This window comes from Sphaerodactylus townsendi, linkage group LG02, assembly GCF_021028975.2.
Source record: "Sphaerodactylus townsendi isolate TG3544 linkage group LG02, MPM_Stown_v2.3, whole genome shotgun sequence".
Lineage (NCBI taxonomy): Eukaryota > Metazoa > Chordata > Lepidosauria > Squamata > Sphaerodactylidae > Sphaerodactylus > Sphaerodactylus townsendi.
The window spans coordinates 88,491,939-88,519,681 of NC_059426.1; the positions used below are offsets into that span (position 1 = coordinate 88,491,939).

A 27,743-nucleotide genomic window follows, 5' to 3' on the forward strand; every position below is an offset into this window, starting at 1 on the left:
ACACAGAAATGGCCATCAGATGAGCTGCAAGCAGAGGAAACTCATGCAAACATTTTGGAAGTGTTTGACAGCATGGAGGCTCCTGAAGCTAACACAAAATGGTGGGTGTTTTTTTAAAACTAGGAACTCTTAAGGGGAGGAGGAAGCAGAAGAAAATTAAACTTAACTTTGTTTGCCTCTCCCTGGCCTAATCCTCAATGTCACACAAAGTGGTAAGGGCGAATTTAATGTATTTGGCTCAAACAGAGATTTGGGGAGGGGGCTCCCCCTGCAGTGAACAGAACAAGGCATGTCCTAAGACCTCTGGACCATTCTACTAAACATGCTGTGGCAAGAATGATTTCTCTCAGCTTCTGAGGCTCTCAGCCCATCTATCCTAAAGGCTAGATGATTTAACCATTAATTTGCTATGCCTCAGTTTCCAAACGTGAATAGCTTGTCTTCTGAACTGATATGTGCAAGAGAAACAGACTGACTTGGGACTGCAGGTTCTCCAAGGGCAAGGCAACTTTCAATGCTAAACTTTCCTGCAGTAGAAATGTGACTGCCAAAGTATTTGCTGCAGCATAAGCATGTCTACCAGAACACTGCACTAAGAATGCAATCTTTCTTTAGGCATAAGCAAGTGCAGAGTTCAGATTTTTGGTGCACCATCTGGAAATAGCAAGGGCACAAGCTATTCAAGGTGCTCAGCTTTCAACAGACCTTTCTTCCACAATCCTATCATTCCCATGTATGCCTCCTAAAATCACAATGAACGCTGATTTTGTGAGGATACTGAACTGTGCAGCCAATGTCATTTTGGCTTATACAGAGTGTGTTCAGTTCTGGTTACAAGAGTGTATGTACAGAGTTTTCCTCTTGAGATCAATTCAGCAGTACTGGAACTGGCAGTAAGAATACACGATACCATTAGTGTATCAAAATGTACACGTATCTGAAGCTGTTTATTCTTGCCTGAATACACTGAAAAATACTTTATGCAACTAATACACAGGCTCCACCAACTTCTTTGATTTTCTCTTCTGCTTTTCTGCTGAAGAATTTAGCTTTTACAATTACAGGCTGTTTGGGCAGCTTCCCCTTGCCCAAAACTTTGTAATAGCCCTAGAAAAATAATAAGACATTAGTATAAACATGTATCTAAGCCACAAGTGTCCTGAAAGCATCAGCTGACAGTATTTTCAAGAATATTAAATGTCTCACACCCTTCCAAGTGTCAATGAAAGGTGTGCAGATTTCCCCCACAAATTCCTCCCCTCCCCATCAATCCTTTTTCCAACAGCAAACTACTTCATACCATTACCTCATTCTACTCCAGCCCCCCCCCTCCCCCCCCCGCCCAATCTATGTGGTTGTTTGCCCAAATAAATCTCAGTTCCCCTGAAGTGGGGGAGATGAAAACAAGGGGAAAACTGCACAGCCCACTGATGATTTGTAGGATACACGACACAGACAATAAACCTGAAAATACTTATCATACAGTAAAGCCCTCTTAACTTTGTGGCGGTCATCTGAATAAACCAGGGACTATTACTGTGAAACCCGATAAACAGTATAAACTACTGTTCACCATACTTGTCTAAGCATTTGTTCCAATATTGTTGAATCATGAAATATTTAGCCACACAGTACAATCAGTCATGTGGGGGAAAAAGCCTCTTCCTAGCAATTCATATAGTTATCATACAGAGGCTGAAAGGTCAGCAATACCAAACCACAGAAGGCTCTTAAGACTATTAAGCAGTGAATACTGGGACACTTATCTAAGCATATACTGTTCCATCTAATTATCCCTATAATACTGTGTGACAGACTTCCCTCTGTGATACACCTCTGAAGATGCCAGCCACAGATGGAGGCGAAACGTTAGGAACAAGATCCACACAGCCTGGAAAACCCACCACAACAAACTAACTGAATATTTGATTACCATTTGCTACTTCTTCACTTCAGCATAGGGTACAGGGTTAGATCTTGTGGAAAAGATGCCCATGTACAAAGTAGCGGTAATTTTTTGCTGATAAATCCCCCCCCCCCCCAGTACAGCAGCCCAAACACACACACACACACACACATCCCACTGCTCCTGGGAGTTCCCTATCTTTCAGGAGCAGCATCTGCAGGGATGCATTTCAGGCGGCAACAGGAAAGGGAAAGCAGGAGTCATGCTTCCCAGCACATATGTAAGTGGGATCCAACCCATAATGTTGGGGGGAGGAGAAAGTTTTCCAGCTTCTGTCTCAAGTTGAGTCCAAGAAAATAAGGTAGAAATAAACAGATTTTACCCTTAAGGAAATTAACACCATCTTACACTTAACGTTTACTTCACTGAAGTCAGCATTCTTAATTTGTGCAATTCCTTATTACAAACCATACAGTATTAAAGTATATCTGTATATGGGTAAGGTAAGCTAAAAAAGCAACTTCAGAAAAAAAATGTTAATAACACTTACTGAGCGCACAACATCTATAACAGGAGCTAAACCAGACTGATTTTTGGCATAGTTGAGCCTTGTCTGCTCACTAACAAGAGTCCAGAGTTTATCCAGATTGACTGTAGGGCAGAAGTGCTGGTTCTTCTTCAAGTGATAATGTCTCATTCCAACTTTTCCAAAATAACCAGGATGGCTAGAAAGAAATCAAATGCAAAAATGAAGTCACATGAATTACCTTCTTATGAAATATCTAGCCGGAAGCACATAGGATATAACATACTTTTAGAGCCACCCGAACAGGAAATTATTTCTTCTTCATTTACTGCCCCATTGATCTATCTTTTACTTTGTCCCACTGGCAACAAAATACTCTTTAAGAAAGCCCTGGAGCGTTGACAGTTTACTAATTACTGTTACCAAGCCCCACAAAATTGCTGTCATCATCTATCTAGCAACCCACACTTCTGAATGTGAAAAATAGTCCTCTGTCACTAACCAGGTGGCTAACTGTACTACAGAAAGAACAGTCAGTGAATAAAGGCCAGTTCTTACTCTCCGAGGACCATAGCACACCACGATAACTGACTATATCTAGATGTGACTCTAGTCTCGGTTGTTTCAGCATATTTGCCTTCTTGTGCTCAGTTAAGGTTGCGAACATGAATTAACTTCTTATGAAATACATTCCACTGAACTTAGTAAGACTTACTTCTGAGTGAATACATTTAGGACCATGCTGTAAAATCACCAAAGATTCTGTACAGAACAACACTGCAAACTAAAACCTGGGTCAGAGGAAAACATACTCTGCAATGAGTAAGTTATAATTAAATAGATATAGAGTAGTAGCTAGGATTACTTGCTGTTCTATACAAACAGCCCATAAACAACTCATTGCTATTTGACAATTAAATTAGCTCATTAAATTATGATGGAATAGCAGCACTGTTAAGGCATACAGGATAAATAATTCTGTTATTGAACTTGACAAATTTATTCACAGCCTCAACCTTTCCTGTTCCTAATTTAGATACATGCATTCATTTCTAATTGAGCCTGGATTCCATTACCAGGAATGCTGAATTGATCATGTGCAAAGAAAGTTCAAGCTTTGTACCGTTATTACAACTATCAGTGGCTGCCCAAGAATTGTGTTCCTCACAAAAATGGCCAGATCAACATACAACTCTCACTTCACATTGTGCACGCCTAGCCAAATGAAATTATATTTTTTCTATAGGTATTTTCCTCATTTTGCTGAGGCAAAGCATCAAATAGTTATTCAATACTAGAGGCAAAGATTACAAATTATATGAACAATCAAGATGCAATGTAATTGTGCTGTGCAGAGATTTTGTACAGCTTCTAGCTTAATGCTACATTCATTCATTACTCTACATACGTATCGTACGAACATAAGAAAAGCCATGCTGGATCAGACCAAAGCCCATCAAGTGCAGAAGTCTCTTCACGCAGTGGCCAACCAGATGCCTCTAAGACAGGGGTAGGGAACCTTTAACACTCAAAGAGCCATTTGGACCTGTTTTCCATGGGAAAAGAAAACACTTGGAGCCGCAAATAATTTTTGACGTTTAAAATAAAGATAACACTGTATATATTGGGGTTTTTTACCTTTTACTCTGCTCATTCTGAGAAGCGCATGGATGCATCCGCCCTGCTGCCTGCACCGGCCGCCGGGAAAGCGCCTGCCCCGCTCCAACGGGGCAGGCGAGAGGGGAAGCCCGCGCCGCGGCCCAGCCGGCTGCAGGCAGGCAAGGATGGGGCCAGTGGCTCGGCTCATGGAGCCGCAGTGCAAGGGGAGAAGAGCCGCATGCAGCTCTCGAGCCGCAGGTTCCCTACCCCTGCTCTAAGAGGTCCATAAGCAAGATGACTGCAGCAGCATCCTGCCTGTGTTCCTCAGTACCTGATATAACAGACCTGCTCCCCTGACACAGGAGGCTAGGCATGCATCATGACACCTATCTATTTTGACTAATAACCATAGATAGAACTATCCTCTATTGTCATATCCTGGGAGTTCCACACACAACTATGGGTTGTGTGAAGAAATAATTCCTTTTGTCTTTGAATGTCTTAACCTTCAGCTTCAGCAGATGAAGCTAGTATTATGAGAGAGGGAGAAAGGTTTTTTCCCTGCCCACTCCACACTATGCATAATTTTACAGACTTCTATCATGTCTCCCCTTATCCACCTCTTTTCTAAGCTAAACAGTCCTAAGCATTTTTACCACTCCTCACAGGGCAGTTCCTCTAGCTGACAAACTTCTTCCCGCTATGGCTGTGTATAATAAAGAACTCAATATACAAAATCAGCATAACCTTAGTAAGCCCTGTAAGGGAAGCAGGAAAATAACTATCGGGAGCTAAAATAAAAGGGAGACATAGCTTACTATTTGTCAAAATTAATTCTGTGGTGGTGCATACCCCCAGCGTTGCCACGACCTCCAGGATGCTTCCTGTGTTTGCCTAAAATAGACAGTTGAAGATTATAAAATATAAAATAGATTCATTAAAAATGCTTTTAATATTATTTACTCACTTGTATGCCTCTTCACAACCACATGGCCGTCAAGTCAGCCATTATTAACATCACCACATAGCTGATAACACTCATATCATTATTGTAGAATGTATAGATGTACTAACAAGATCGTCTTCTAAGTTGCTTTAGATTACTGATAACCAAAGCAGCATACTTACAAGCATTATGAAGCAGCACTGACCAAGGGCCAATGCTCTATCAACAGTGAAGAGTACTCCTTATCTTCCCATCCATCCGGCATACTGGCTGTATGCCAGCTAATATCAATGCACTGCCGTAACACCCAGGTAGATACCCTACACCCAACTGCAATCCTACATTCAGTCTAGAATTCAACTTAATGTATAGTCTGCACACTAGATTAGACCAATGCTAATGCAAGGACAACCACTGGTGAAAGCAGAACTAATATACTGCACTAGTAAGATGCACTCCCCCATCCCCACTTTTTCCCACCATGCCTAAGGCCAGTTTATTGTTGAAACCAGAACCAAGCTAATGGTCTTACCAATACGGCCATGGCCATGGCTGACATGACCTCTCAGCTTCCTGGTCTTCCTCAGTCTGGATGGCTTAAAACAAAACAAAAGTTAAAAATTACTATAACAAAAGTCAAGCCAACAAATCTTAGAGTTACAAGGCTTCTGATGGATAATATTATCATCTCTAACATTAAATCATACTGCCGCAAAAGCAATAAAACTAAGTCGTCTTCTTGATTAGTTTTCTAAGCCCTTCCAAATCAGCCAATGAATAAGTATTCTCCCACAATAAGTTTTGCAAGTTTTATCAGGGTTTAAATGCTTGTTATGCTGTCATGGTTTCATTAATCATATATGATTTTCTTTATGCACACCTTCATACAAGGGTGAGCAGAAAACAATCATGGTGAAGTGGGCACAAAGCACAACCTTTTCGTCCGTGTTCCAAAACCTCACAAGGTCTACCTGTCAAAATGTTTGTGCATGAAAAAGGGAAGAAGTTGTACTTGGCAGAAACAGTGGGAGTAAAGCCAAATCTTGTAGCGCAGTCACAGCAGAGCGCATGGACCCATGAATGGAGAATCAGCCCTGCAAGGCTAAACAAAATGATTTCGAATGCATGCCAAGAGTTGCTTACTCCTGATTTAATGCCATCAGACTGCTGACACACTTGGGAAAGATTATGATCAAAGATCTGGCTCACAAACAACTTCTTGTATTGTTAAATTAACTCAGGGTAACACAACACACTAATCCTATGAGGAATATTAGGCTGTGTATATGATAGGCCCAAGATTACCCCATTTTTATATATATATAAAATAAAATATATGTATATGTTTCGTAGTCCAACACTGTAATCACACCACCAGCCTGGCTGCCTAGCAAGTTAAAACATACACGACTGACGGCCTCAAACTCACTATCTGCAGTTATTTAGCAAAGAGGCCCTTCACTGTTCTGTGATCTCCTCAGATTTAAAGAATAACATTTTGGACGCATTTCCTACCAATACCGTTTTCCAGAGTGAAATCCCAAAAAATAAAGTACAGCTTGGAGAAGGGCTTCTGCAGAGCACTTTAAAGGGGCATTAGAAGATGTTCCCTTCCCTGGAGATACCTTGCGAAAAACCTGCAAATGAGGCTCCACGAAGGCACACACATCTCTCTCTCGACTAAAGTTCTGCCACTGGAGCGGAGGCCGTTTTCAACCTGGCCTGGGGAGACCCGAGTTCATATCACCACCAGACCATTAAGCTTGCTGGATGACCCTGAGCCAGGCAGCATCTCCCGCAAAGACTCAGAATAGTAGATTAGGTCGAAGATAAGATGCGGATTATCCGTAGCCAGAGAGCCGCCTTCTCCCCCCAATTCTGTGTCTCTGGGTCTTCCCCCCAAACAAAAAAAACAGGAGCTGGGCGGACAGACCGAACCCCACTACACGCCATGAAGCCCCCCGCAGGATCCCAGAAATACTCCTCGAGGCCAGGCCACGCGACATCGCCACCTACCATCTTTCCGGGCTCCACAGAGAAAAGAAAGGACCTTCCCTCTCGCGAGACTTCACGCAGTATGAAGGACAAAACTGCTTCTCTCGCGCTATCTCAATTATAAAGGCTGGAGGAGCAAAGAGACTCCTGGAAAGCGAGTCTCGCAGTCTTGACGTCCGGTTCCGATTAGCATCCATTTGCGGGGTAAGTGTAGGGATTACCATATCTCATTGCAGAAATATATTTGCTTATTTGTGGTTGACGAGCATAATTCCCAGATGTAGTGGGAGAGAGCTGTTCTTATAGAACTGCCGGGTTTTTACAGTCTTCCCCTCTCCATAGATTCAATCTTGATTGGGGTTTGTGTGCGCGCGCCTCGTTTATTTGGTTCAATTTTTCGACATAAATTTCTAGGCGGCTTTTACCACGCACATGGAGGCTTGCTTTTTATACCCCCTGCCATCTTTCCGCAGAACCGTTACGTTTAAGTCTCGCGATACTCCTTCTTTGTGCCCCTCCACTTCAAGCGCAACTGGTTAGCGAAGCTTGATCCTTCTGAAACGGGCGGGAGGGAAACTGCGTCAGTGCACGCTGTGTGTCAGTTATTCTAGGTTTCTGATTGACAAAGTTGGGCTATATTGTTGGGCAAGATCTCAGTTTATTTTCGAAGGCTTTCACGGCCAGATTCAACTGGTTGTGGTGGGTTTTCGGGACTGTGGGGCCGTGGTCTGGTGGGTTTTGTTCCTAACGTTTCGCCTGCCAGCCACAGATGCAGACGAAACATTAGAAACAAGATCCACGAGACCACGGCAACGCAGCCCGGAAAACCCACCACAGGGAGATCTCAATTGTTTATTATGGAAAAGAAAAAGAGGAAACTTTCTTCTACAAGAAACGTGGTAGTTCAGCTCTTCTGGTTTCCAGAAAGGGAAAAAGGTGTGTTTGTCATTCTTTGATTAGAGGACTTTTGGAGTATACTAAAGTCTATACTCCGAAAATCTTTTTGATCTCTAAGATTCTACTGGACTCGAGTCAAGCTATTCTTACTCTCATATCTCCAAAATGTATTTGGGGTGAACAGCATACTCAAGTTGAAGTGCTTTCTTTCTCATGCTCCACCTGGCCAATGCCTCCCCCAACCCTAAATTTTTTTTTAGCAGGTTGAGGTCTGCGTAACATAAATGTATAACATTTGATTCAAGTGTCTAATACTGTTTTATCTTCTCTGATGAAAGAAGATGCAACTATGGGCTCATTCAGCAAGCTTTCTCCAGCAATGTCTAGCCATTTACCCTTGTCCTGGATATGTTGACTGGTTGGGGTTACCAATCGCCAGATGAGGTCTGGTGTTCTCCCAGAATATAGCTACTTTATTTGCAGCTCAAAAATGCCACTGTTGTATAGCACTTAAGAGCAGGTTTGATTCCCCACTCCACCATCTGGGTAATGGACACTTACCTGATGGATTTGTTTCCCTGCTTCCACAAATGAAGCCTGCTGGGTGACCTTGGGCTAGTCACTGTTCTTTGGAACACTCTCAGCTGCACCTAACTAACAAGGTGCCTGTTGTGGGGAGAGGAAGGAAAAGGAGTTTGTAAGCTGCCTTGAGACTCCTTACAGGAAAGAAAGGTGGGATATAAATCCAAACTCTTCATCATCTGTGAAGTAGACTAATACTTTTCAAAATCCGTCTAAACTTAACGGCCACCATCTATATATTTTATAATGCATTTTATAAGTGCATTTTGGCAAACTTCCAGTTGTCCATTTTGAACCTACTGCTAAATAGTTTGATTAGATGTCCTAGTATTCCAGTATATTGATTTGGAGAGAAGTAGCATATAAAAATATGGAGAATCTTGTGTGACAGAGTCCATGATAATGTAGTCTTGCTTCAGAGTAATTCCCATTACACTGTGGAATTTACTATTGAATAAACATGCTTAAGGTCTGTCTATAAAACTGTAATGTTTATTTTCTGTATTATTTTGACGAGTACCGTAGCTATGCAACCTCTGGTTACAATTAGCAGTATCCATCTCTGCAAACAGCAACACGGGCTACGTTGATGGATGTGTGTTGATTGGGGTCCTCCAAGTTGTGCACAAAGGGGCCATGACACACTCTTGACTGAATCTGAGTTCAGTTTGTTAAACATCAGTACTCTCATTGACTTGGTCAAAATTGATTAATTACTAGGCCAAGGTCTGTAACTATCTGTAAACTGTACAAATAAAACTGATTGACTTTTTAAAAATTACAATTAAAATCCATATTTTGAACAACTAAGGCTATATTTCATTATTGTTATAATTTTTAAACAAATGCAGCTAGCACACATGGGTATGTGATCATGTTGCTGACTTCTGAAAAAACTTGGCTGCCCCTGAAGTAGAAGTGAGGTTGATTAGTTAGCTGGTGATTAGACTTAATACAATATGTAGCAGAACTAAAAAGGAGTCTAAGGAATATAGACATTTGACACCAGTATTTACACAATTTATTAGAAATCATACATACATTATGAAAGGATGTGCTGTACCCAATCACTGGTAGACTATGTGTCAAATGGCCAAACAATTATCCATGATTAGTAATCCTAGTGCAGAATGTATAAAAGTTTACTGATCATCATTTTAAACAAAGCAGATATTCTGTGATTGAGAATCAAGTACCTTATTATGGAGTAACTTGTTATTTTTCCCCATGACAAATGAATTAGAAGGGAGGAAAAAAAACTAATATATATATAAACTCTGTCATATAAAAATCAGACCTCTAAAATATACCCCCCTCCCCCAATTCCCAGGCTGGAGTTCATTCTCTTCCATAATACATCACATAGCTCTCACAAACATCTGTAGAAATCAGTGGTTCTGCTGAGACAGTCAGGCTGCACATAATAAGCTATTCAGTTTGCACCAAGCACAACTCAGTGCATACTAAAGAAAGAAGCACCTGTTATTTTCAGGAATATACAAATATTACTACAGTTGTCTGTGCTCATGACAAAAAAAGGACACTTACAGCACATTATTTACAAACATATATCATTTTTGTTTGTTTATGCTGGCACAAAGTCAAACAGCATTTGCAGTCCCATAAATTTGTGATCAGGACCCCAATCAGCATTGCTGCAGGCAGTGTTCGGTGCCCAGTGACACAAACAGTCTTTGGATTCACATCCCAGTAGAAAGGAATTAATTTTTCTTGTGAAGAAATTTCATTTTATTTCCTGTGAAACAAAAAGGAGGACCACAGTAATGAACATATATTAAAAGAGTGCAATCGGGGGGGGGGGGGGGAGATACATTGGAAACAGCAGGAGCTCTGTGTATGGTATGGTCCTATTCTGTCAGATTTCAGAAGCTAAGCAAGATCGATATTTGGTTGGGAGATATTTGGTCTGTGCCCACTGAACCAACATTAGTCGGCTCCCAGTGTTCTTTCAGATTGGGAGTGCCCCCACCCAGCAACACAGACTTTAGCCATGGAAAAGCAGGCCATAAGTCATTCTGTGCAATGGGTTTTCCTGGGCTAGTTAAGGTTTTTCCATTCTACCCCAGCACCTGTGTCATCAATTGCCTCTTTGGAAGCAGCATGGTTGTGCCATCCCCAGCCACCGTGCTACCCCCTCCCCTTTCCATTTGGATTGGTCACTTGGGCTTTTAATATACATTAAACACCCTTGGGAATTCAACACCACACAGGCTGTCAGATGAACAGTGCAGTCCTCTACAATGTTACTCCAGTCAAAGCCAACTCTGCATAGGACTGCACTGAATGTCTCCCTGCACTTTTCCCATGAAAAGGTTTCACATCCTGGAGTCCTGTAGGATGTTTTACTTTCATGTTTTTGTTTCAGTTGAGCTTTTTGCAGTAAGTAAAAGTTACACATCTATTGCATATCCAGATAATAGACAGGTTATATAGGTAGAGTACAAGGTAGAGTGCAAGAGTTGGGGATTTTGTATTCCTACTACCTATCTTCACATCAGAGCAATATTATATCCCCCCTCACCCCCCAATTCACACAGATATTTATGGTTTAGGTTTGAAATAATGGATGAGTGGGAAGGTGGCACACTATGGTCCTATTCTGTCAGATTTCAGAAGCTAAGCAAGGTCGATATTTGGTTGGGAAACCTCCAAGGAAGACTGCAGACGAAGGCAATGGCAAACCACCTGTGCTTCTCACTTGCCTTTACAGCCCCTTTCTGGGATTGCCATGAGTCTGCTGCAACTTGGCAGCACTTTACACACACATTAGGAGGGGGTATTTTCAGAATGCAATCTAAGAACTGAGTGATATAAGAAACATTGGATAGAAAGTAACTTATTTTGCATTTTTTCCAGTTCTCTACTTTTATGGTGTAGTTGAATGGACAGGGGTTGTTTGCACACAAATAATCACAAAATATAATGCTGCATCACCTATGTACAAGTGAAAAACTGGTGTACTGACTGGCACCTTTCAAGGAAGATCTAACAATGGATATGTTGATACTCTATCCATTAAATTAGATGGTCTATCGAGTGTTAGGAATGAAGTTCCTCGGTTACAAAATGTTCGTCATTATATATATCTGCTAGCATAACAGTGTACAAATAGCATGAGGAAATTATATACTGATTTGCAAATCTAAAGAGTAAATTAACTAGTAATTTAAAGCACCAGTGTCTGAAATTGCAACAGTATATTGTGGAACAAGAGAAAAATAAAAGAATAACCAAGGTTTTCCTCATTTAAAAGTCATGCCTTGGGAGTTATTGTTAAGAAACTTACTAGGGAAATTTTTTTTTTACATTTCTGTGGCCAGATAACAGTCAGATATGACAATTTGGTTTAATATTGGAAAGCCTCAAAAGATGTTTCAGATTTTACAGGCATTTAATTATTAAGTAAAACGTGTTTCCATTTCTTGGGAAGAAAGATTGTTTCATTACTTGTTAATAAATACATTCCTCTGCACAAGAGATGCTACAATAAAGGAACCTCTAGGAATGGAATGTGCTTCATAACAAAAGATTTTTTCAGCATTTTTTCAACATGCATTCAGACTTGAAGCACAAACATTTTCCAGACCAAACTTTTCCTTACCAAGACCTCGAAGAAACTTATTTACTCCGCTTTGTTCAGTGTCTGGAAGTTCTTCCAAATATTGTTCAACCCTCTGTTCAAAGAGACCTGTAGGAAGTAGATGACAGAGAAATCATTTTTTCCCCAAGAGAAAGAAGGATCAAGCTCTAGTGCTTGTATAGTTGCCACAGCCAGAGAGCCAATTTTCAAACTCATTTTATTCAACATTGCTTTCCACAACCTTTACAAAATTATAGGTTTTGCAGAATTCCATGCCTTCAGTCATTACGCTCACTAGCTTCCCCCCCCCCGCCCCCGCCTTTTCCCTTTATGCAACAATACCCAAGAGGAGGTGAGGAAAATTCCTGCACCTGAACCAAGCTTCTTAGGAGGCGTATCCAAGGAACTAGCGAAGATAGTGGTAGAAAAGGAAGAAGTTCTGGCAGCCATTGATAGTTCCATGGGAATGTCAACTCAATGAATGGCAGCTGTGAAAAAGGCAAACTCTATGCTGGGGATAATTAGGAAAGGAATTGATAATAGAACTGCAAAGATTGTTATGCCCTTATGGTGCGACCGCACTTAGAGTACTGTGTTCAGTTCTGGTCACCACATCTCAAAAAGGATATTGAAGAGACAGAAAAAGTTCAGAGAAGGGTAACGAGGATGATTGAGGGACTGGAGCACCTTCCTTATGATGACAGACTTCAGTGTTTGGGACTCTTTAGTTTGGAGAGGAGACGTCTGAGGGGGGATATGATTGAAGTCTATAAAATTATGTATGGGGTACAAAATGTTGACAGAGAGAAATGTTTCTCTCTTTCTCACAATACTAGAACCAGGGGGCATACATTGAAAATGCTGGGGGGAAGAATTAGGACTAATAAAAGGAAACACTTCTTCACGCAATGCGTGATGGTGTCTGGAATATGCTGCATGTGAGCTCCCAAAGGCATCTGGTGGGCCACTGCGAGCAGCAGAGTGCTGGACTAGATGGACTTTGGTCTGATCAAGCAGGCTCTTTCTTATGTTCTTATGTACTGGAAACATTTCTGATCTGATTTCCATTGTGGAATATCACTGATTATCTGTGCAAAATAGTTAGCAATCTTCCCTTCATTTTTATTTTTCCCACAAATGAAAGCAAATTAACTGAACTGAAGAGGGTGGGAGATGGGGATGGCAGTCCTTTCTCCCAAATCTTCCTCTTTTTAAAACTTCCCATACATTCTTTGAGTGGGAAGGCAAAGTTGAACTAATAGCTCCAGAGCTCCAGCAGGTGGCACCACTGTGCAAAGAGAATGTTTCAAGAAGCTCAAACTTGATGGTCAATAAAGTAATAGATTGTTCAGTTCTTTCCTAGAGTCATACAAAGACCTAACAGCGCTGTCCTCCAGCAAATATTAGGAAGTGATGAACAGCATGTCCTCCAACTGTATCTTCTTCATTAGTACAAGTTCTGTTTTCCCATTACGTTTTACAAGTTACTGGCACGTACTGACTCTTCATCCAACACTGGAACTTTTCTGCAGACTGTATATAGATGCAGTTGTTTTGCTCACTACCATAGAATGAAACTGCTGTATTCTTTGAGTAAAGTGATCCTGATTTCCTTTGTGAAACACAGGTGTGTTTGGAACAATGCACAATACCACTCTTTTCCAGAAGTCTTCCAGATACTCTAATCTGGAAATATATTTTCCAGCAGAAATGATATTTTTGTAAAGAACAAGTTCTTCACTGCAAAAGTATAAAGACTGCAAATAGCATTTAGAAATAATACTTAATATTTACATAACAGTTTGTGTAAATCCTAAACGTTGTAAACTAATATTTTTATTTTCATATTGCAGACGGTTTGGCTGAACAAAAACCCTTTCCACAAAGCAAATTTATAGCAGGTTGCAGTTAGGATAAAGTTTCCTGTTTTTGTGTTCGCATGCATCCGTGCAGCCAGCAATTGGAGCCCATGGAAACAATGCGGGTTGCTGTCACACCTTCACATGGAGGCGCGTTTATTTTTTAAAAATTTACCTTCATCGATGTGTAACTATGACGGCATGCACAAATGAACCCCCACAGCCATGCTGACGTCTCACAATACCGTGATACAACCATTTGCACCTGTGGGGCTACACAGATGTAAACTGAGAAATGTTTTTAAAATGGAACCTGCAGCCGAATAAAGTGCCTCCTGCCTGGCTGTTCACTTGCAAGCGGCTGCAACCCAGGATTTTTCAAAAGACTCGTGGATAGTGTGATCCTTTTAAAAACCGGTTTCAGGGAAATAACATGTGGCAGACTCGTTTTAGGGGCGGAATCCGTGCGAAGTGCCCCCCAAAACAGTTTTTTAACCATCCTTAACCCATGTTTATTGGCCCAAGCGGAAGAGGCCAAAGAATGATGCATAAGGCCATGTTGTAGGTATCTAATGTTGCCCTTCATGAAATGTGATGTTTAATTTCTATACCACCCTCCCCCAAAGGGCTCAGGGCGGTGCACAACAATATAATAATACAGAATAAATAACAATAACAATGATAATAATGATAACATCAGCAACAGCGGCAATGAATAGCATATCAATTCTTACAATACAAACACTTCAAAACATCAAAAAATAGAACAGATTAAGCAAAAAAAAACAAATTCCAAAAAGTATAGTACTATACAGATGGCAACCGTAAAACACATCCTCGCATTAACAATAAGTCAGTTTCGGTAAGGAAGAAAACAGGGAACAAAACCCAGGACTAGGACCCATGGCTAACAACATACTCAAATATATTAAGTAATGAAAAGAACAGAACTTACCTTTTGCCCTGCATTTTCTCAGTTCTCTGTCTTGGATAAACCCAGCAAACATCTGAGATTCCATAAAGACCTCTAGAAAACGACGGATGCTCTTCGAAGAGACAGATTTACGGAAAGCCTCCCTTTGGAAGACTCGCTCGGCCTTCTCATTTTGAGATAGGAAAAGGGAATAATGTCCCACTGTCTCCACAAAAAAACGGATAAAAACTTCTGATACTAATCCATTCAGGGTGCTGCACTCTGCAAGAAAGAGAAAACAATATATACATACACTAGAATTTGCATAGTTGGTGAATTCTAGGAATTGCATGTTACTGCTATGTATAAGCAATATTCTTCATTGTCTTATACTAAATTTACCTAGCCCAAAACTGTTGACTCTGTCAATGGCTCTTTGGTATCTCAGGAAAAGATCTGTTCTAGCACCTGCTACCCAAGATCTCCCCTGGAGGTGCCAGATATTGAACAGGATAATTTATTCATGCAAAAGATATGCTCTTAGCACTTTGTTCTGTGAATTCTGGATTTTTGCTGGTCTTGCTGGTAGTATGACATATACTGTATGCAAACTGATCAGCTTACTGCAAAAAGTGTGTTTTGCAATTGATACGTTTTTGCAATAAATTGATCAGTTTGCATATACTGGCTTCCAAGTCGTGTGAATTCCTCCATCCCAAAAAGACTTTCCTGTAACTTGGAGCTTGTTCCTTGGGCCTCTTACCCTCATCCGATTCACTGTCTGAATCTTGGTTTATTAAATCATTCTTCCTCTCCAGAGCCTGCTCCAGAGCTGCTTGAAGTTTCCTAGGCAAAAGTGTATCTTCATCATCCATCTGAAGGGGTAAAAATAATCATACTAAGATTTCATCTTCCAAATATTGTTTAGAATGTTTTGAATATATGTCAGGGGTGTAGGGGGAGAAAATAGCACTCGGGACAAAATGGTGCCCAGGCGCTGCCTCCCTGCCCCCAGCGCCCCCCCTGCCCCCACAGCCCTCCCTCCCACTTACCAGCAGCCGCCTGAAAAAAGCTTTTTTTCCTGCCAGCTGCTGGTAAGCAGCCTGGCTGGGCAGCAGGGAAGGGGTTGGCCCCGGCCCAGCCCCTCGCAGCCTCACCCCTCTCCTTTCCCCCTTACCAGCAGCTGGCTGAAAAAAAGCTTTTTTTCAGCCGGCTGCAGGTAAGCAGCCTGGCTGCGCCGCAAGGGAGGGGGGAGGAAGCAGGCTGGGCCATAAGCTTGACCCGGTGCTGTACCTGCGCAGGCTCTACACAGGCACAGCCCAGGCTCCAGCCCACAGCCCAGCCAGCTCCCTTTCACTCGGCCCAAGCAAGGGGGCTGGCCAGGGGGGGGCATGGTGGGTCCCAAGTGCGGGGGGCAATTTTCTGCCACCCCCACGTGACTCACCGGGGGCACCCAGGGCATTTGTCCCCGGATGTCCCCATTGTAGCTATACTATGTGAAAGTGTATTTAAGGAGCAGCAGCAGTGTAGTGTTAAGAGCAGGTGCATTCTAATCTGGAGGAACCAGGTTTGATTCCCTGCTCTGCTGCTTGAGCTATGAAGGGGAATTCTGGGGAATTCAGATTAGCCTGTGCACTCCCGCACACGCCAGCTGAGTGACCTTGGGCTAGTCACAGCTTTTCAGAGCTCTCTCAGCCTCACCCACCTCACAGGGTGTTTGTTGTGAGGGGGGAAGGGCAAGGAGCCCCTTTGAGTCTCCTACAGTAATCCCCTTTGAGTAAGCCCCTTTGAATCTCTTACAGGAGAGAAAGGGGGGATATAAATCCAAACTCTTCTTCTTCTAAATGCTTACATATATTTTGAAACTTTATGTTTCTGTTTGTGATTTTATACTGGTTTAAGTAAGAACAGAAATCTTACTAAAACACTAGAAAGGAATAGACAAACATGCTTTAGAGGGACATTAAACCACAATCTGCTTTTTCTCCAGCTACATGCAAGGATAAAGAGACACTATTTCCATGTGTCAGAAACCCACACTCTCAACCGCCAGTTATGAAAAAGAAGATGCAGGGGAAATCTCTAAGGCCCAGTCTTTTCAGGGGGTTACTCAAACATCTCATCTACTGCAAACCCCTTTATCCCTCCTGGTAATTTCCAGACTCAGGGAGAATGAAAGAAGTTGCTTCCTTCAAAAGAAGAAAGTGTTGTGAAGTGGGCCCTCTGGAGGAGATGACTGTATAAAAGAATAAACTGTGCTGGAGGACAAGGAAAAATGTCTCCTCTGAGACAAAAAATCCACCCCCCTTTCTCAAAGGGCTAAACTTTTCATTTGTAGTGAAATTCAGTCATAGACGGCAATCTCAAAATTATTAAATTTTGAGGTTGCCATCTGTGACTAAATTTCACCACAGATGCAAAGTTTCTGTTTAATCCCTCAGAGATGAGCACACTGATTTCCTCAGGTGTTACCTGCTGTACTTCAGGGCACCCACAGACAAGGTAGGAGTTTTTGTTCTCCTTGAGGGATGCCCTGATTATGCAGAAAAATGAACCTTTGTAAATTAACTACTAGGGGGAAAACACACAAAATCTTGGTGAGAACAAAATATGCTCTGGGGGAGATAGCACATTGACAGCATACATAAGTCTGATAAATGGGGGAAGGGAGTGAGAAACAATCAACCTTCTCAAGTTTCTGATGTTTTCAAGAATCCTGGAAGCAGATTTTAGAGAATGGGGTATTATTTTCAAATTCTTCCCCCACCCCAATTTCTTTGTGGGCTCCAGCTTGCATTTTATTTGATAATAGATAGCATCCAACCAAAGCCTACCCACCTCCCTTGTCTTCTGTATTCTTATCTTTTTTGAATTTTTGGCTCATTCCGCACATGCAGAATAATGCACTTTCAAACTGCTTTCAGTGCTCTTTGAAGCTGTGCGGAATGGCAAAATCCACTTGCAAACAGTTGTGAAAGTGGTTTGAAAATGCATTATTTTGCATGTGCGGAAGGGGCCTTAGATTGTAAGCTCCCTAAGGCAGGAACCTCACACATTAGTAAATCATCATGCACGCTGAGAGTGATAACATGATAATCCTGTGGGATGCAGGTGAAGCAGCTTCCTCTGAAGTCTGCCCTGGATGGATCACAGGAGGCACACCTCCCTCTGTCGCCATCTGCGTGGGTTTCTAGGGACAGCTACCTCTGATGTGGTGGGAAGATATTTTGCAAGCAGAGGTTTGAAATGTTATGAATTTGCCTGACATCTTACTAATATCCTGCACTTCTGCGTGCTATTTGTGTATGAGTTAAAAATTATAACATATTATACATCTTTATTTTGATGTTTATAATGAGGTATGGGGTGGGGGGTGAAGAAACATGATACCTGTCTTATGAACCGATCAGCTCCAAGATTCACCATCAGAGCCTAAAAAGAATTAACACAGAAAAGTTTTATCTTGGTGCTGGGAAATATCTGACCTTTGTCTGATCAATGAATGGAATGCCGAATGCCACCCAGTGGCTTTAAAAAGAGCAGTGCCTGTAATGTACAAAGCAGGAATTAAATCCTGCATTGTGTGGGATGCCTTCCCCATTTACTTCTAAGTAAGTAGGAAAATGTGTCTTAATGCACAAAGTTACTGTAGATTGTGATTCCAATTCTAAAGTATGCATACCCGGGAATAAGTTTCACTTTAACAGGATTTACTTCAAAGTAAAGGCATAAGAATCATGTTGTCAGAGAGATGCTATTTGATCCTTAGCTTATTAAAGCAGCAATGGTGCCATTAGTGTACTGAAGAAAATTTTCATGTAAACAATGGAAGGATTGTTATCTCTGGTAGGGGCAGCCTACAGTTCCAGGGAGAATGGAATGTTCTGTAAATTACTTTAGCAATCAGGCACTGCTAGAACACTCTATCAAACATCTTTTGTATAAACAGTGGTAGTTATCTCAAAATTATAACACTGAAACAATAATCTAAAGCAGCAGAAGAGTAGCTGCATCCAGTAGCTGGATTCCATGAGCTCTAGAACTATTGGTAGAAAGCCACTATTGACATGGGCCAGGTAATTGACATTGCTCCTCTTCCTAATAGCCAATGAGATGAGGCTATGGCATGGAAGGTTCAAAATCAACATACTAAGATACTCCTGACAGACATTGCCAGACTGGTGAAGGATATAGTCACACAACAGCAACTTCTATATTACTCTTTGTGTTGATGTGTTCGGGGCTGTACAGGGATGGGTGGAGGAAGGGGGAAGTGAGGATGATGTATGAGTCTGAAATTGTATGAGTATGATGTTTGTATGAAATTGTATGAGTATGATGTATGAGTCTGAAATTGTGTCCATCGAGGAATGCTGCTGTAAATTTCGTTGTGCGTGCACCATGACAATAAAATGCTTATGCTTATGCTTATGTAACAAATAAATTGAATCTGGTTATCTAAAGATTCAATTAATAGCAATATAACATGAATTTGGAAAGCAAGAAAGTGAAAGTATAAAACAAGTAACTTTATGTGCCTCACAAAAGGGGTCAGAATCAGGTTCATATTTATTTATTGTTTATGGTTTGTATTTATATCCATTCCTCCCACTGTCTAGCAGGATTCAGGGTGGCTCGCAACAGACACAATGTTAGAACAATAAATTAAAACTACAGCACATTTGAAACCCCAGCATAACTGGAACTGAAATATAAACTTGATAGATTACATCTAACCCTAGTAGATGTTATGGCTTTTAAGGAGCCGGGTCTGGGTTCCTCATACTGCTTTCCTGAATCAAAATAGGCTTGGGGGCCATTATTTGCTCTACCACTTTGATATGAGGAAGTGATTGGGGGGGGGGGCTTCTTTTCCCATGCTGCGGTCTCAAACAGAATTGGTCTCTGCAGGTCTTTAAATGGCAGTTTCCCACAGCTTTTGTGTGCCTGTTGGAAACATGAGCGGGATAACATTTATAATGTCTAGGTTGAGCCCCATCACTCTCATAAAGCTTCTTCACCTATTCCCTGACACATGCCCTTACATGACATTTCAAAGTGGAACAATATCATCAGGTAGGCAGTTATCCTTACTCTTGATTTTCTGTATCATTCTGCATATCATCAACTATTCCCAAGTGCAACTGTTTTCATATGTACCAGGAAACCAATTTCTGCACTGATACAATTTCATGGTGCATGAAAGTACACAAAAGGAGAATTAATCAATTCAAAATGCAGCTAATGAAAGACAGGATTTTGATCACAGTACTCCCTCTGTAACACAGAATGGATTGCATATATTTGGAGAGCCTCTTACCTCTCCATTACATGATACATGATATTATTTGCATAATACTATTTTAATTCCTATGATAAATATTAAAATACTGAAGAAATAGCTGTTTTGTCAAAACAAAACTGCACTCAGGAAATTTCTTAATGTCAAGCATTACACACACACCCTTTTTTTTTAAAAAAAAAAGAATACCTATATTCTGTTGTAGCCAAATGTGTAGACATTACAGATAGGAAAACATGAAGCAATTATAAATATCTAAATGAGATCACATTTGCAGATAAAACAAATAAAAAACAGTGCTTGTTTAAGGCAAAAAAAATTCCATTTTAGGTCTTTATCTATTTTACTGTGATTTTCCGCCAAATTCAGTATTTAAATATTTTATCCATTATAGGGTGGGAATGAAGGAAAGCTCCCAATACCAAAAAATGGCATTGATTTTATTTTCAATTGGTATGTTTGAAGTAAAACATCAGGTAGAAGAATCTGCAGCCTTTATTGCATCTCTCTGAGAATTCTGTCTGGGTTGAACCAATATTTCACCCAGATACTGGATTTATTCTTACCTCTTCTACAGGTAGCTCCTTCAGTTTGGGCAGTGAGCTAGACAGCAGTCCGACCAGAAATGGAGTAGGACAGCAGACTATGTCAATCATGGAAGAGGGGAGAACAGGGATGAAGGTATGCTGCCAGGAGAAGGGGTAGAGCAGAGCCACTACAGCATGAGAGCAGCTTGAGAGAGTGCTGAGGAGAAAACATCATCATTAGCTTACGTTTCTTTCTTTAAAAAAACACTTTTCCATTTGTTTCTCAATTAAAGTCCCCCACTTTTTAAACTCAAATGACTGGACTTTTACCCAGATCAGTGTAATTGAGCTAAGTACACCTTCAGAGTCAAACCTTCCTTGTGAAAGCCCAATTTTAGACCCACCATTAGACCCAAAAACAGATATGAGCCCTTTACAGAGGACGGGATGTGTAAAGAAAGTGTGCATTGGGGGTGGTTGGGGGGGAGGGAGAAAGACCTTGGAGCAACCTCTGCCCTTGACTTATTCATGTTCATTTGGAGATCAGGATAGAATCTGAACACGTACAATTGTACAGACTGAGTTCAGGGTACAGATTTATACGCAGAGAGGCAGATCTGACCTCAACTTGAATAAGTGGTGGTCAGAGACACAGTCTCCTATTGTGATCCCCATTTTCCACTCGCTGATTCTAGATACCAGATCATCTGAATTGGGTTACAAACTATTTATCAGCAACTGCAAATAGTGGGAATTCCACAGGTCATGTGGCTTCTATGAGTCACTCACTATAAAGCTTTTATTATATGAAAATGCTTGATTAATGATTAATTTGCCCAGACCTGGATAGCCAAACCTAATCTAATCCTGAAAATTAAGCAAGGTCAGCCCTGTGGGGTTAGGGCTGGTAGGTACTATTTCAAAAGCAGGTTTCAGAATACAGTGCTGGGGGACTGCTGGTCAGCCCTTTTGCTCTGGACTAAGGAGTTTACAAGTTTCCATCTTGTCCCCATGCTTTATAACATAGAGATTTGGGCTGAGTTGCCATTAATATGATGAAACTCAGCTCTCTTGCACTTCCAGCAGAACTCAGTGAGGTTATGGAAATCATGTACAGGTTTCTGGAGGCAGTTTTGGGATGAACAAGTTGAAACTTAATCCAGACAAAATGGAGGTGAGATGGGGTGAAGGTTTGACCCAGGAACTGGGATGTCTCCTGTGCTAGATGAAGTTGCCCTCTCCCTAAAGGAATAAGTTTATAGCTTGAGGTGCTGCTGAACCTGGACCTCCTGTTGGGTAAGTAGGGTGGAGTGGTAACCAGGAGCACCTTTTACCAGCTTTAGCCCTTCCTGCCAAACAAGAACTTGAACTGTGGTCATGCCCTTGTAACATCCAGATTAGACTATTGCAATGTACTTTATGTAGAACTGCCCTTGAAGACTGTGTGGAAGCGACAGTTGGTACAGAATAGTACAGCCAGAACACTGAATGGAGTGGGTCACAAGGACCATTTCACTTGTTCCATCCTCACAGGCTCCCAATTTGCTTCTCAACCCAGTTCAAGTTGTTGACCTTTAAATTAGTCATACACGGCTTGAGGACAGCATAAGTTAAAGATAACCAATACACACATGAGCTACCTCATCACTCTGGTCATCTTCAGAAGCCCTGCTTCAGGTACTCTCCCCATCTGATACATACCGATAACAACCCAAGAAAAGGCCTTCTTGGTCACGATACCAAAATTTTGGTACTTCTACCCCAGGGAAATTAATCTATCTCCCTTTATCATTGTTTTCCAACAAAATGTATATATACACACACATTGTCTTTTAGTATTAGAAGTATCTGCTGCCTTGGGAACTCTGAATTGGGTGGAAAGGTGTTTCAAAAAAGGTGTTTTAAAAAACAAATGAACAATAGAGAACATGCATGGGGGGAGGAAGCAGGACTATATTTACTGATCACATCCTGGTATGAGTGACAATTCTGAGTCAGGTTGAAAGCACTATATTATCATAACTCTCTTAAGACGCTTCTGTATAACATATTTCTCTAACACTCACTTCTCCAATATGGCTCCACACGTGGGCCATGTAGATGCTGATATGCTAGCACCTGCAAACCAGATGTTACTTGTGCTGAGCCCTTTGTGACCACAGATGTTTATATGCACTTAGCCAAATCAGCATGTTACCATCACTGAAGAAGCTGATGACTGGAAATACCCTTTTAATACCCAGTGCAGGATCCTGATCAAAATCTAGCAACCTCATTATACTTTAATTTAGAAAAATGGAAATATGGAGGTATAACTACTGCTCCTACTGTGTACAGCTTAGAATCAACATTCCTGTGAGACAAGCAAGCCAGCCTTTATTGGTATAGACAACAGTACAACAATAGTAAAAAACTGATTAAAAAAACATACAGTACAGGAAATAAATGTTAAGTGGAGGGAAATCTACTGGCATTTAGTAATTTCCAGGAGAAAGTCTGCCACTATCATACAGAGAGAAGGATCAGGATTGTCCAGCAAGTAGTGTAATCTAAATAAATCGGGGAGATTGGGTAAATGTAAAGGAATAAGATTCACATACTTGGATTTGATTTCCTTGAATCTGAAACAGTGTAATAATTGGTGGGCCATTCCTGTGAGACTATCTTCTCCTCTATAATGCATATAGAATCCCTTAGAGCAGCATAGAGTATGCTATTGTGAGTATATCATCACTGCATTAAGTCAAAACAAAAGGGGCATATAAAAAGAGACAGTGACTACTCCCCAGATCAGGGAATCACTTCTTTTGTGATTCCAGGTGTTTTAAAGAATGTAGTTTGTCCTGCACCTTCACAGTTAGAGCAAGATATTCTCAGTAGGTGTCCAGTTTTGTGGAATGGCCTTCTTAAATCTGTGAGGAAGTTGCCCACCTTCCTGACTTTCATGAATCTCTGGACAAGTTGTGCAAGAGAAACTTTGAAGGTGATTAAGGGCAGATGTGTAGGCTAGCTTTTATTCAGGTTTTATTTTTATTTATTGCAGTTAGATTGTGTGACTGATTTTTATAATTATGATATGCTGTGGATTGGTGTTTTAACTCTTTGGAAATAGCTTTGAATCCCACTTTCCAAAGAAAAAACATATTTTCAATCAATCAATCGCAACAATTGAAACAAATAATTTCTTCTGCTTTTCTGTAAATCCATCCAGGTGTGGGACCCCATGTGTACAATACAGGACCATCTTGTGTTCCCTATTGGCTTTAGTAAGAGGGCAGGCCTATGCACGGATATCCATCTCCCTTGAAATAGACTTGGCTAGGCAGAGGATTCAGGACAACTGGCTTGGGGCATGACTTTCATGACTTTGCTTTCACTGAGTTAATACTGGCTCCTTGTGAAACGGCTTCCTTTTAGTACTGCTATCCAGCATGTGATGTGTTGACACTGACTCTCATCTTGCTGAATGAAGTGTAAAGACAATTATGTCTTTGAAGAAAAGAAAATGTGGGCCACGCATCAGCCTCTCAGGCATAATTTTCAGCTCTCTTTTAATGATTGTGGAATTTTTAAATTGTAACTGATCAACTCAAAAAGCAAAAGGAGCTAAAAGCAGAAACGCAAACATTCCTTGAGCATTCAAAGCACACTGTTTGCTTTCTATAGAATGCCCTTTTGTAACTTTGCCCTCCTCCTTCTGAAGGCAGGCCTGTGACGTCAATCAGCACCAATGTCCATGCTTTGGGGGGGGGGGGGCTTTTCGCTTTTGATCACTTCACTTGCTTTCATTTGCTGGGTTTCTAATAGTCTGGGTCAGAAGAAAATAGTTGGATAGTAGCATGTAGCCAGAGGCAGGATGAACTTCTTTGCTTTTAGTATAACAAAGAGAGGGATTAGCTAGATTCAAATAATCAGGCCTGAGTAGCTTTGCAAGAGGGTTAGTATAAAATCCAAGGTACTTCACCTTTCAATATGCCTGCAGTGGAGCTTTCCTTGTTGTTGGTCTAAATAAAATGCAGCAAGAATGTAGGGAGAGAAGAGACGTTATATTGTACAGATCTGATGCAAGGTTTCTTTGTGTGGGTTGTTCCACTCAGGCAGACACTGCACCTCAGAACTCCAGCTAATCATGCAAGTGGCAGAGTCCTCTTGGTTTTCTTATCTACTTATCACTAAGAAAAATATTACACCTGCGCCAACAGCATCATGCGTATCACTGAAACTGGAGACATGTAGGAGAACAAATGAGGACTGAGACTAGGCTTACATATTTAATTTGGTTACTATAGGCTGAATTTGCTCTGACCTGGATAGCCCAGGCTAGCCTGATCTGATCAGATCTCAGAAACTAAAAAGAGTCAATCATGGTTAGTATTGGATGGGAGACCTCCAAAGTAGTCCCAGGTTGCTAAATGGAAGCAGGCAATGGCCAACCACCTCTGAATGTCTCTTGCCTTGAAAACTGCAATGGATCACCATAAACTGACTGCAACTTGACCGGAGGCAGGGGGCAAACTAAATCTAGGCCAGGGGTAGGGAACCTTTAACACTCAAAGAGCCATTTGGACCCATTTTCCATGGGAAAAGAAAACACTTGGAGCCGCAAATAATTTTTGACATTTAAAATAAAGATAACACTATATATATTGGGTGGGTTTTACCTTTTACTCCGCTCATTCTGAGAAGCACATGGATGCGCCCGCCCTGCTGCCTGCAGGGCGGGCAAGGATGAAGCTGGTGGCTCGGCCTTGCCGGCCACTGGGAAAGCACCCGCCCCGCTCCAACGGGGCGGGCGAGAGGGGAAGCCCGCGGCACGGCCCAGCCTACTGCAGGCAGTTGGTGCGCCCGCCCTTCTGCCTGCAGGGTGGGCAAGGATGGGGCCAGCGGCTCAGCTCATGGAGCCACAGTGCAAGGGCAGAAGAGCCACATGCGGCTCTCGAGCCGCAGGTTCCCTACCCCTGATCTAGGCAATGTCACTATCCACTTTCCTTATTGAACAGGGAATACAGATGTTAATTCAAATATCAAAATGTTGCTTTTTGCCAGCAAGGGGAGCCCAAGCGGAAACATCGGACCTTTCATTAATCTGGAGCTATTGGAAAATGTTCCAATATTTATTTGCTTATACTGTTGGTATAGATGAGTTGCATCAGATAATAGTGTTAATTACCTCGCTTATTTGAGATAAACATCTAGCCCAGCTTAGCTCAATTCCACAGCACTAAATGGCCACAGCACTAAAAACCTGCATGCATGATCATTGTCTCAGAACTACTCTACCTTTTCAGTCTCTGAGCCTAAACTGAAAGATGAGCCATTTCAGCAGGTCATCCTTAACTAAATGCAGTTCCAATAAAAGATTTCTCTAAGTGTACTGAGTTAGTAAGATGTAAATTATGACCTTCACTAGAAGAACATTTTGAACTGAACTTCAAAACAAGTGGTTTCCAAGTAAAGTCACTAGGGCTTCAATTGTCCTTCAGTCACATGAAAATATAAAGAACAACATGCCGAAGCTTCAATTAGTAGAATATTCCTAAATGCAGTTCCAGATGTAGATCCTATTTCAATATCAACAGAATTTATTAAAAAAAAATTCTTCCTTTCACAGAGCCAAAGGTGGTCTAACAGAGTTTCCAGCAGCCTCCCTTCCAGATACTTTCCAGACCTGGACATGATCAGCAGAAGCAACATCACTGCATCATCGTGCTTTCAGATATCAGCAGAACATTCTCAGTTAACTTTCTATTAACATTTTTAGCATTCAATGAGTTGAGGATTCCCACTCATATACTCTACAAATCATGGATTGTATCTTGATAACATGACTTGAAAACATCTAATGCACTTGAATCTCTAAAGGCAGCCTGTCTAATTTGTATGTGGAAAAACTACAGTACATTTAACATCTAATTCAGATCTCATGTAGACCTTTCCTCTAGTACAAGGTATGTTTGAGCTCACTGAAAGATATAACAGTGCACATTAAGAGATGTTTCTCACACTGGAAAAATGACCTCTCCAGCAGAAGACCATCCCAGCAATGCACTGCAGGGAAAAGCAAGGCCTAGGATGCGAGCCACAGATTGAGAGAACAGGATTCAAGTAGGAGAAACTATGTCAAGCACACTTTGATTTTTTTCCTTGAAAATATCAAAATGAGTCATCATTGCCACACATTAGAAAAATGCCAATTGAAAAATGCTGACTGAACAGATTTGTCCATGGGAAAAAATCCCCAAGTTGCAAAATATGCTAACTCATGCATTCAGGGACAATGGCTATATTCAAAGGCAAAAAACTGTATGCACAGATTAGTAGTAAACCACAGAAGAAGATGACTGGGCAACATTTACGGAAACCCAGTTGCTGAAGAACATTTGAAGGATAATTTTTCAGACACAGGAAATGAACAGCCTAGGAAGATGATTTAATGCCAAACAAAAGCTATTTCACAACATAGATTTTTAAGCAATTATTTTTCTTGAGCAACTGTTTTTCATGTAATATATCCCAGGGCATAGCATAAGCACCTGGTGACATCCATACTGCATCTCACTTGGTATTGCTGCTTAATGTTCTAAATTCTGTTGCATTAAAACTTGGTATTTTGTTGAAGATGCTGTTACACAATAACTAGACAGACAATGAGCTTGCATTCTTCTTGGTGCATCACAAGTTGTACTGGCTTCATCTAAATACACTCACACTTTTTTTCCCCTCACCCATGTATATTTCTAAAGAAGTTAACATTTTAGAAAGGGAATGAACATGGAAGAGGCAGCACTCCATTCAGAAAACACTGAGTCCCATCTGTCTGGAGAATTATGATGATAAAGTATTAACAATGTTAAATCAATACAACATTCCTTGGAGATATTTGCTAATGTGTAAGCAGTTCTTTCAAACAATCTCTTTTATTTTCCTGTGAGAAATTTATCTTCCTTATAATTTCCAATAAAGAAGAAGAGTTGGATTTATATCCCCCCTTTCTCTCCTGCAAGGAGACTCAAACGGGCTTACAAAATCCTTTCCCTTTCCCCCTCACAACAAACACCCTGTGAGGTAGGTGGGGCTGAGAGAGCTCAGA

At 41.2% G+C, this 27,743-nt stretch overlaps 2 protein-coding genes, 1 long non-coding RNA gene and 1 other non-coding gene across 9 annotated transcripts in view; 1 reads left to right on the plus strand and 3 right to left on the minus strand.

Annotated features, from left to right (window-relative positions):
• Window positions 1-928: 928 nt before the first annotated feature.
• Window positions 929-7,184, minus strand: RPL27A (ribosomal protein L27a). Its single transcript, XM_048485084.1, has 6 exons — window positions 7,120-7,184; window positions 6,994-7,081; window positions 5,510-5,573; window positions 4,850-4,925; window positions 2,457-2,631; window positions 929-1,107 (listed from the first exon to the last, which is right to left on the minus strand). The coding sequence occupies exons 1-6, from the start codon at window positions 7,167-7,169 to the stop codon at window positions 979-981; spliced, it is 582 nt and encodes a 193-aa protein (XP_048341041.1). The 5' UTR covers window positions 7,170-7,184; the 3' UTR covers window positions 929-978.
• Window positions 2,922-3,052, minus strand: LOC125427616. Its single transcript, XR_007243733.1, has one exon. It is a non-coding gene; the product is annotated as a small nucleolar RNA SNORA3/SNORA45 family (small nucleolar RNA).
• LOC125426600 lies at window positions 6,779-27,633 on the plus strand. Its single transcript, XR_007243547.1, has 2 exons — window positions 6,779-7,176; window positions 26,265-27,633. It is a non-coding gene; the product is annotated as an uncharacterized LOC125426600 (long non-coding RNA).
• DENND2B (DENN domain containing 2B) overlaps window positions 9,450-27,743 on the minus strand; it is a 170,568-nt gene continuing 152,274 nt past the window's right edge. For all 6 annotated transcript variants that reach the window (XM_048485076.1, XM_048485075.1, XM_048485073.1 and 3 more), the window contains 6 exons: window positions 20,693-20,870; window positions 18,215-18,256; window positions 15,588-15,699; window positions 14,867-15,106; window positions 12,074-12,160; window positions 9,450-10,207 (listed from right to left, as the gene is read on the minus strand). In XM_048485076.1, the coding sequence (XP_048341033.1) occupies window positions 10,173-10,207; window positions 12,074-12,160; window positions 14,867-15,106; window positions 15,588-15,699; window positions 18,215-18,256; window positions 20,693-20,870 (694 nt within the window). In that variant the 3' untranslated portion in view covers window positions 9,450-10,172. The remainder of the gene's footprint in view (window positions 10,208-12,073; window positions 12,161-14,866; window positions 15,107-15,587; window positions 15,700-18,214; window positions 18,257-20,692; window positions 20,871-27,743) is intronic.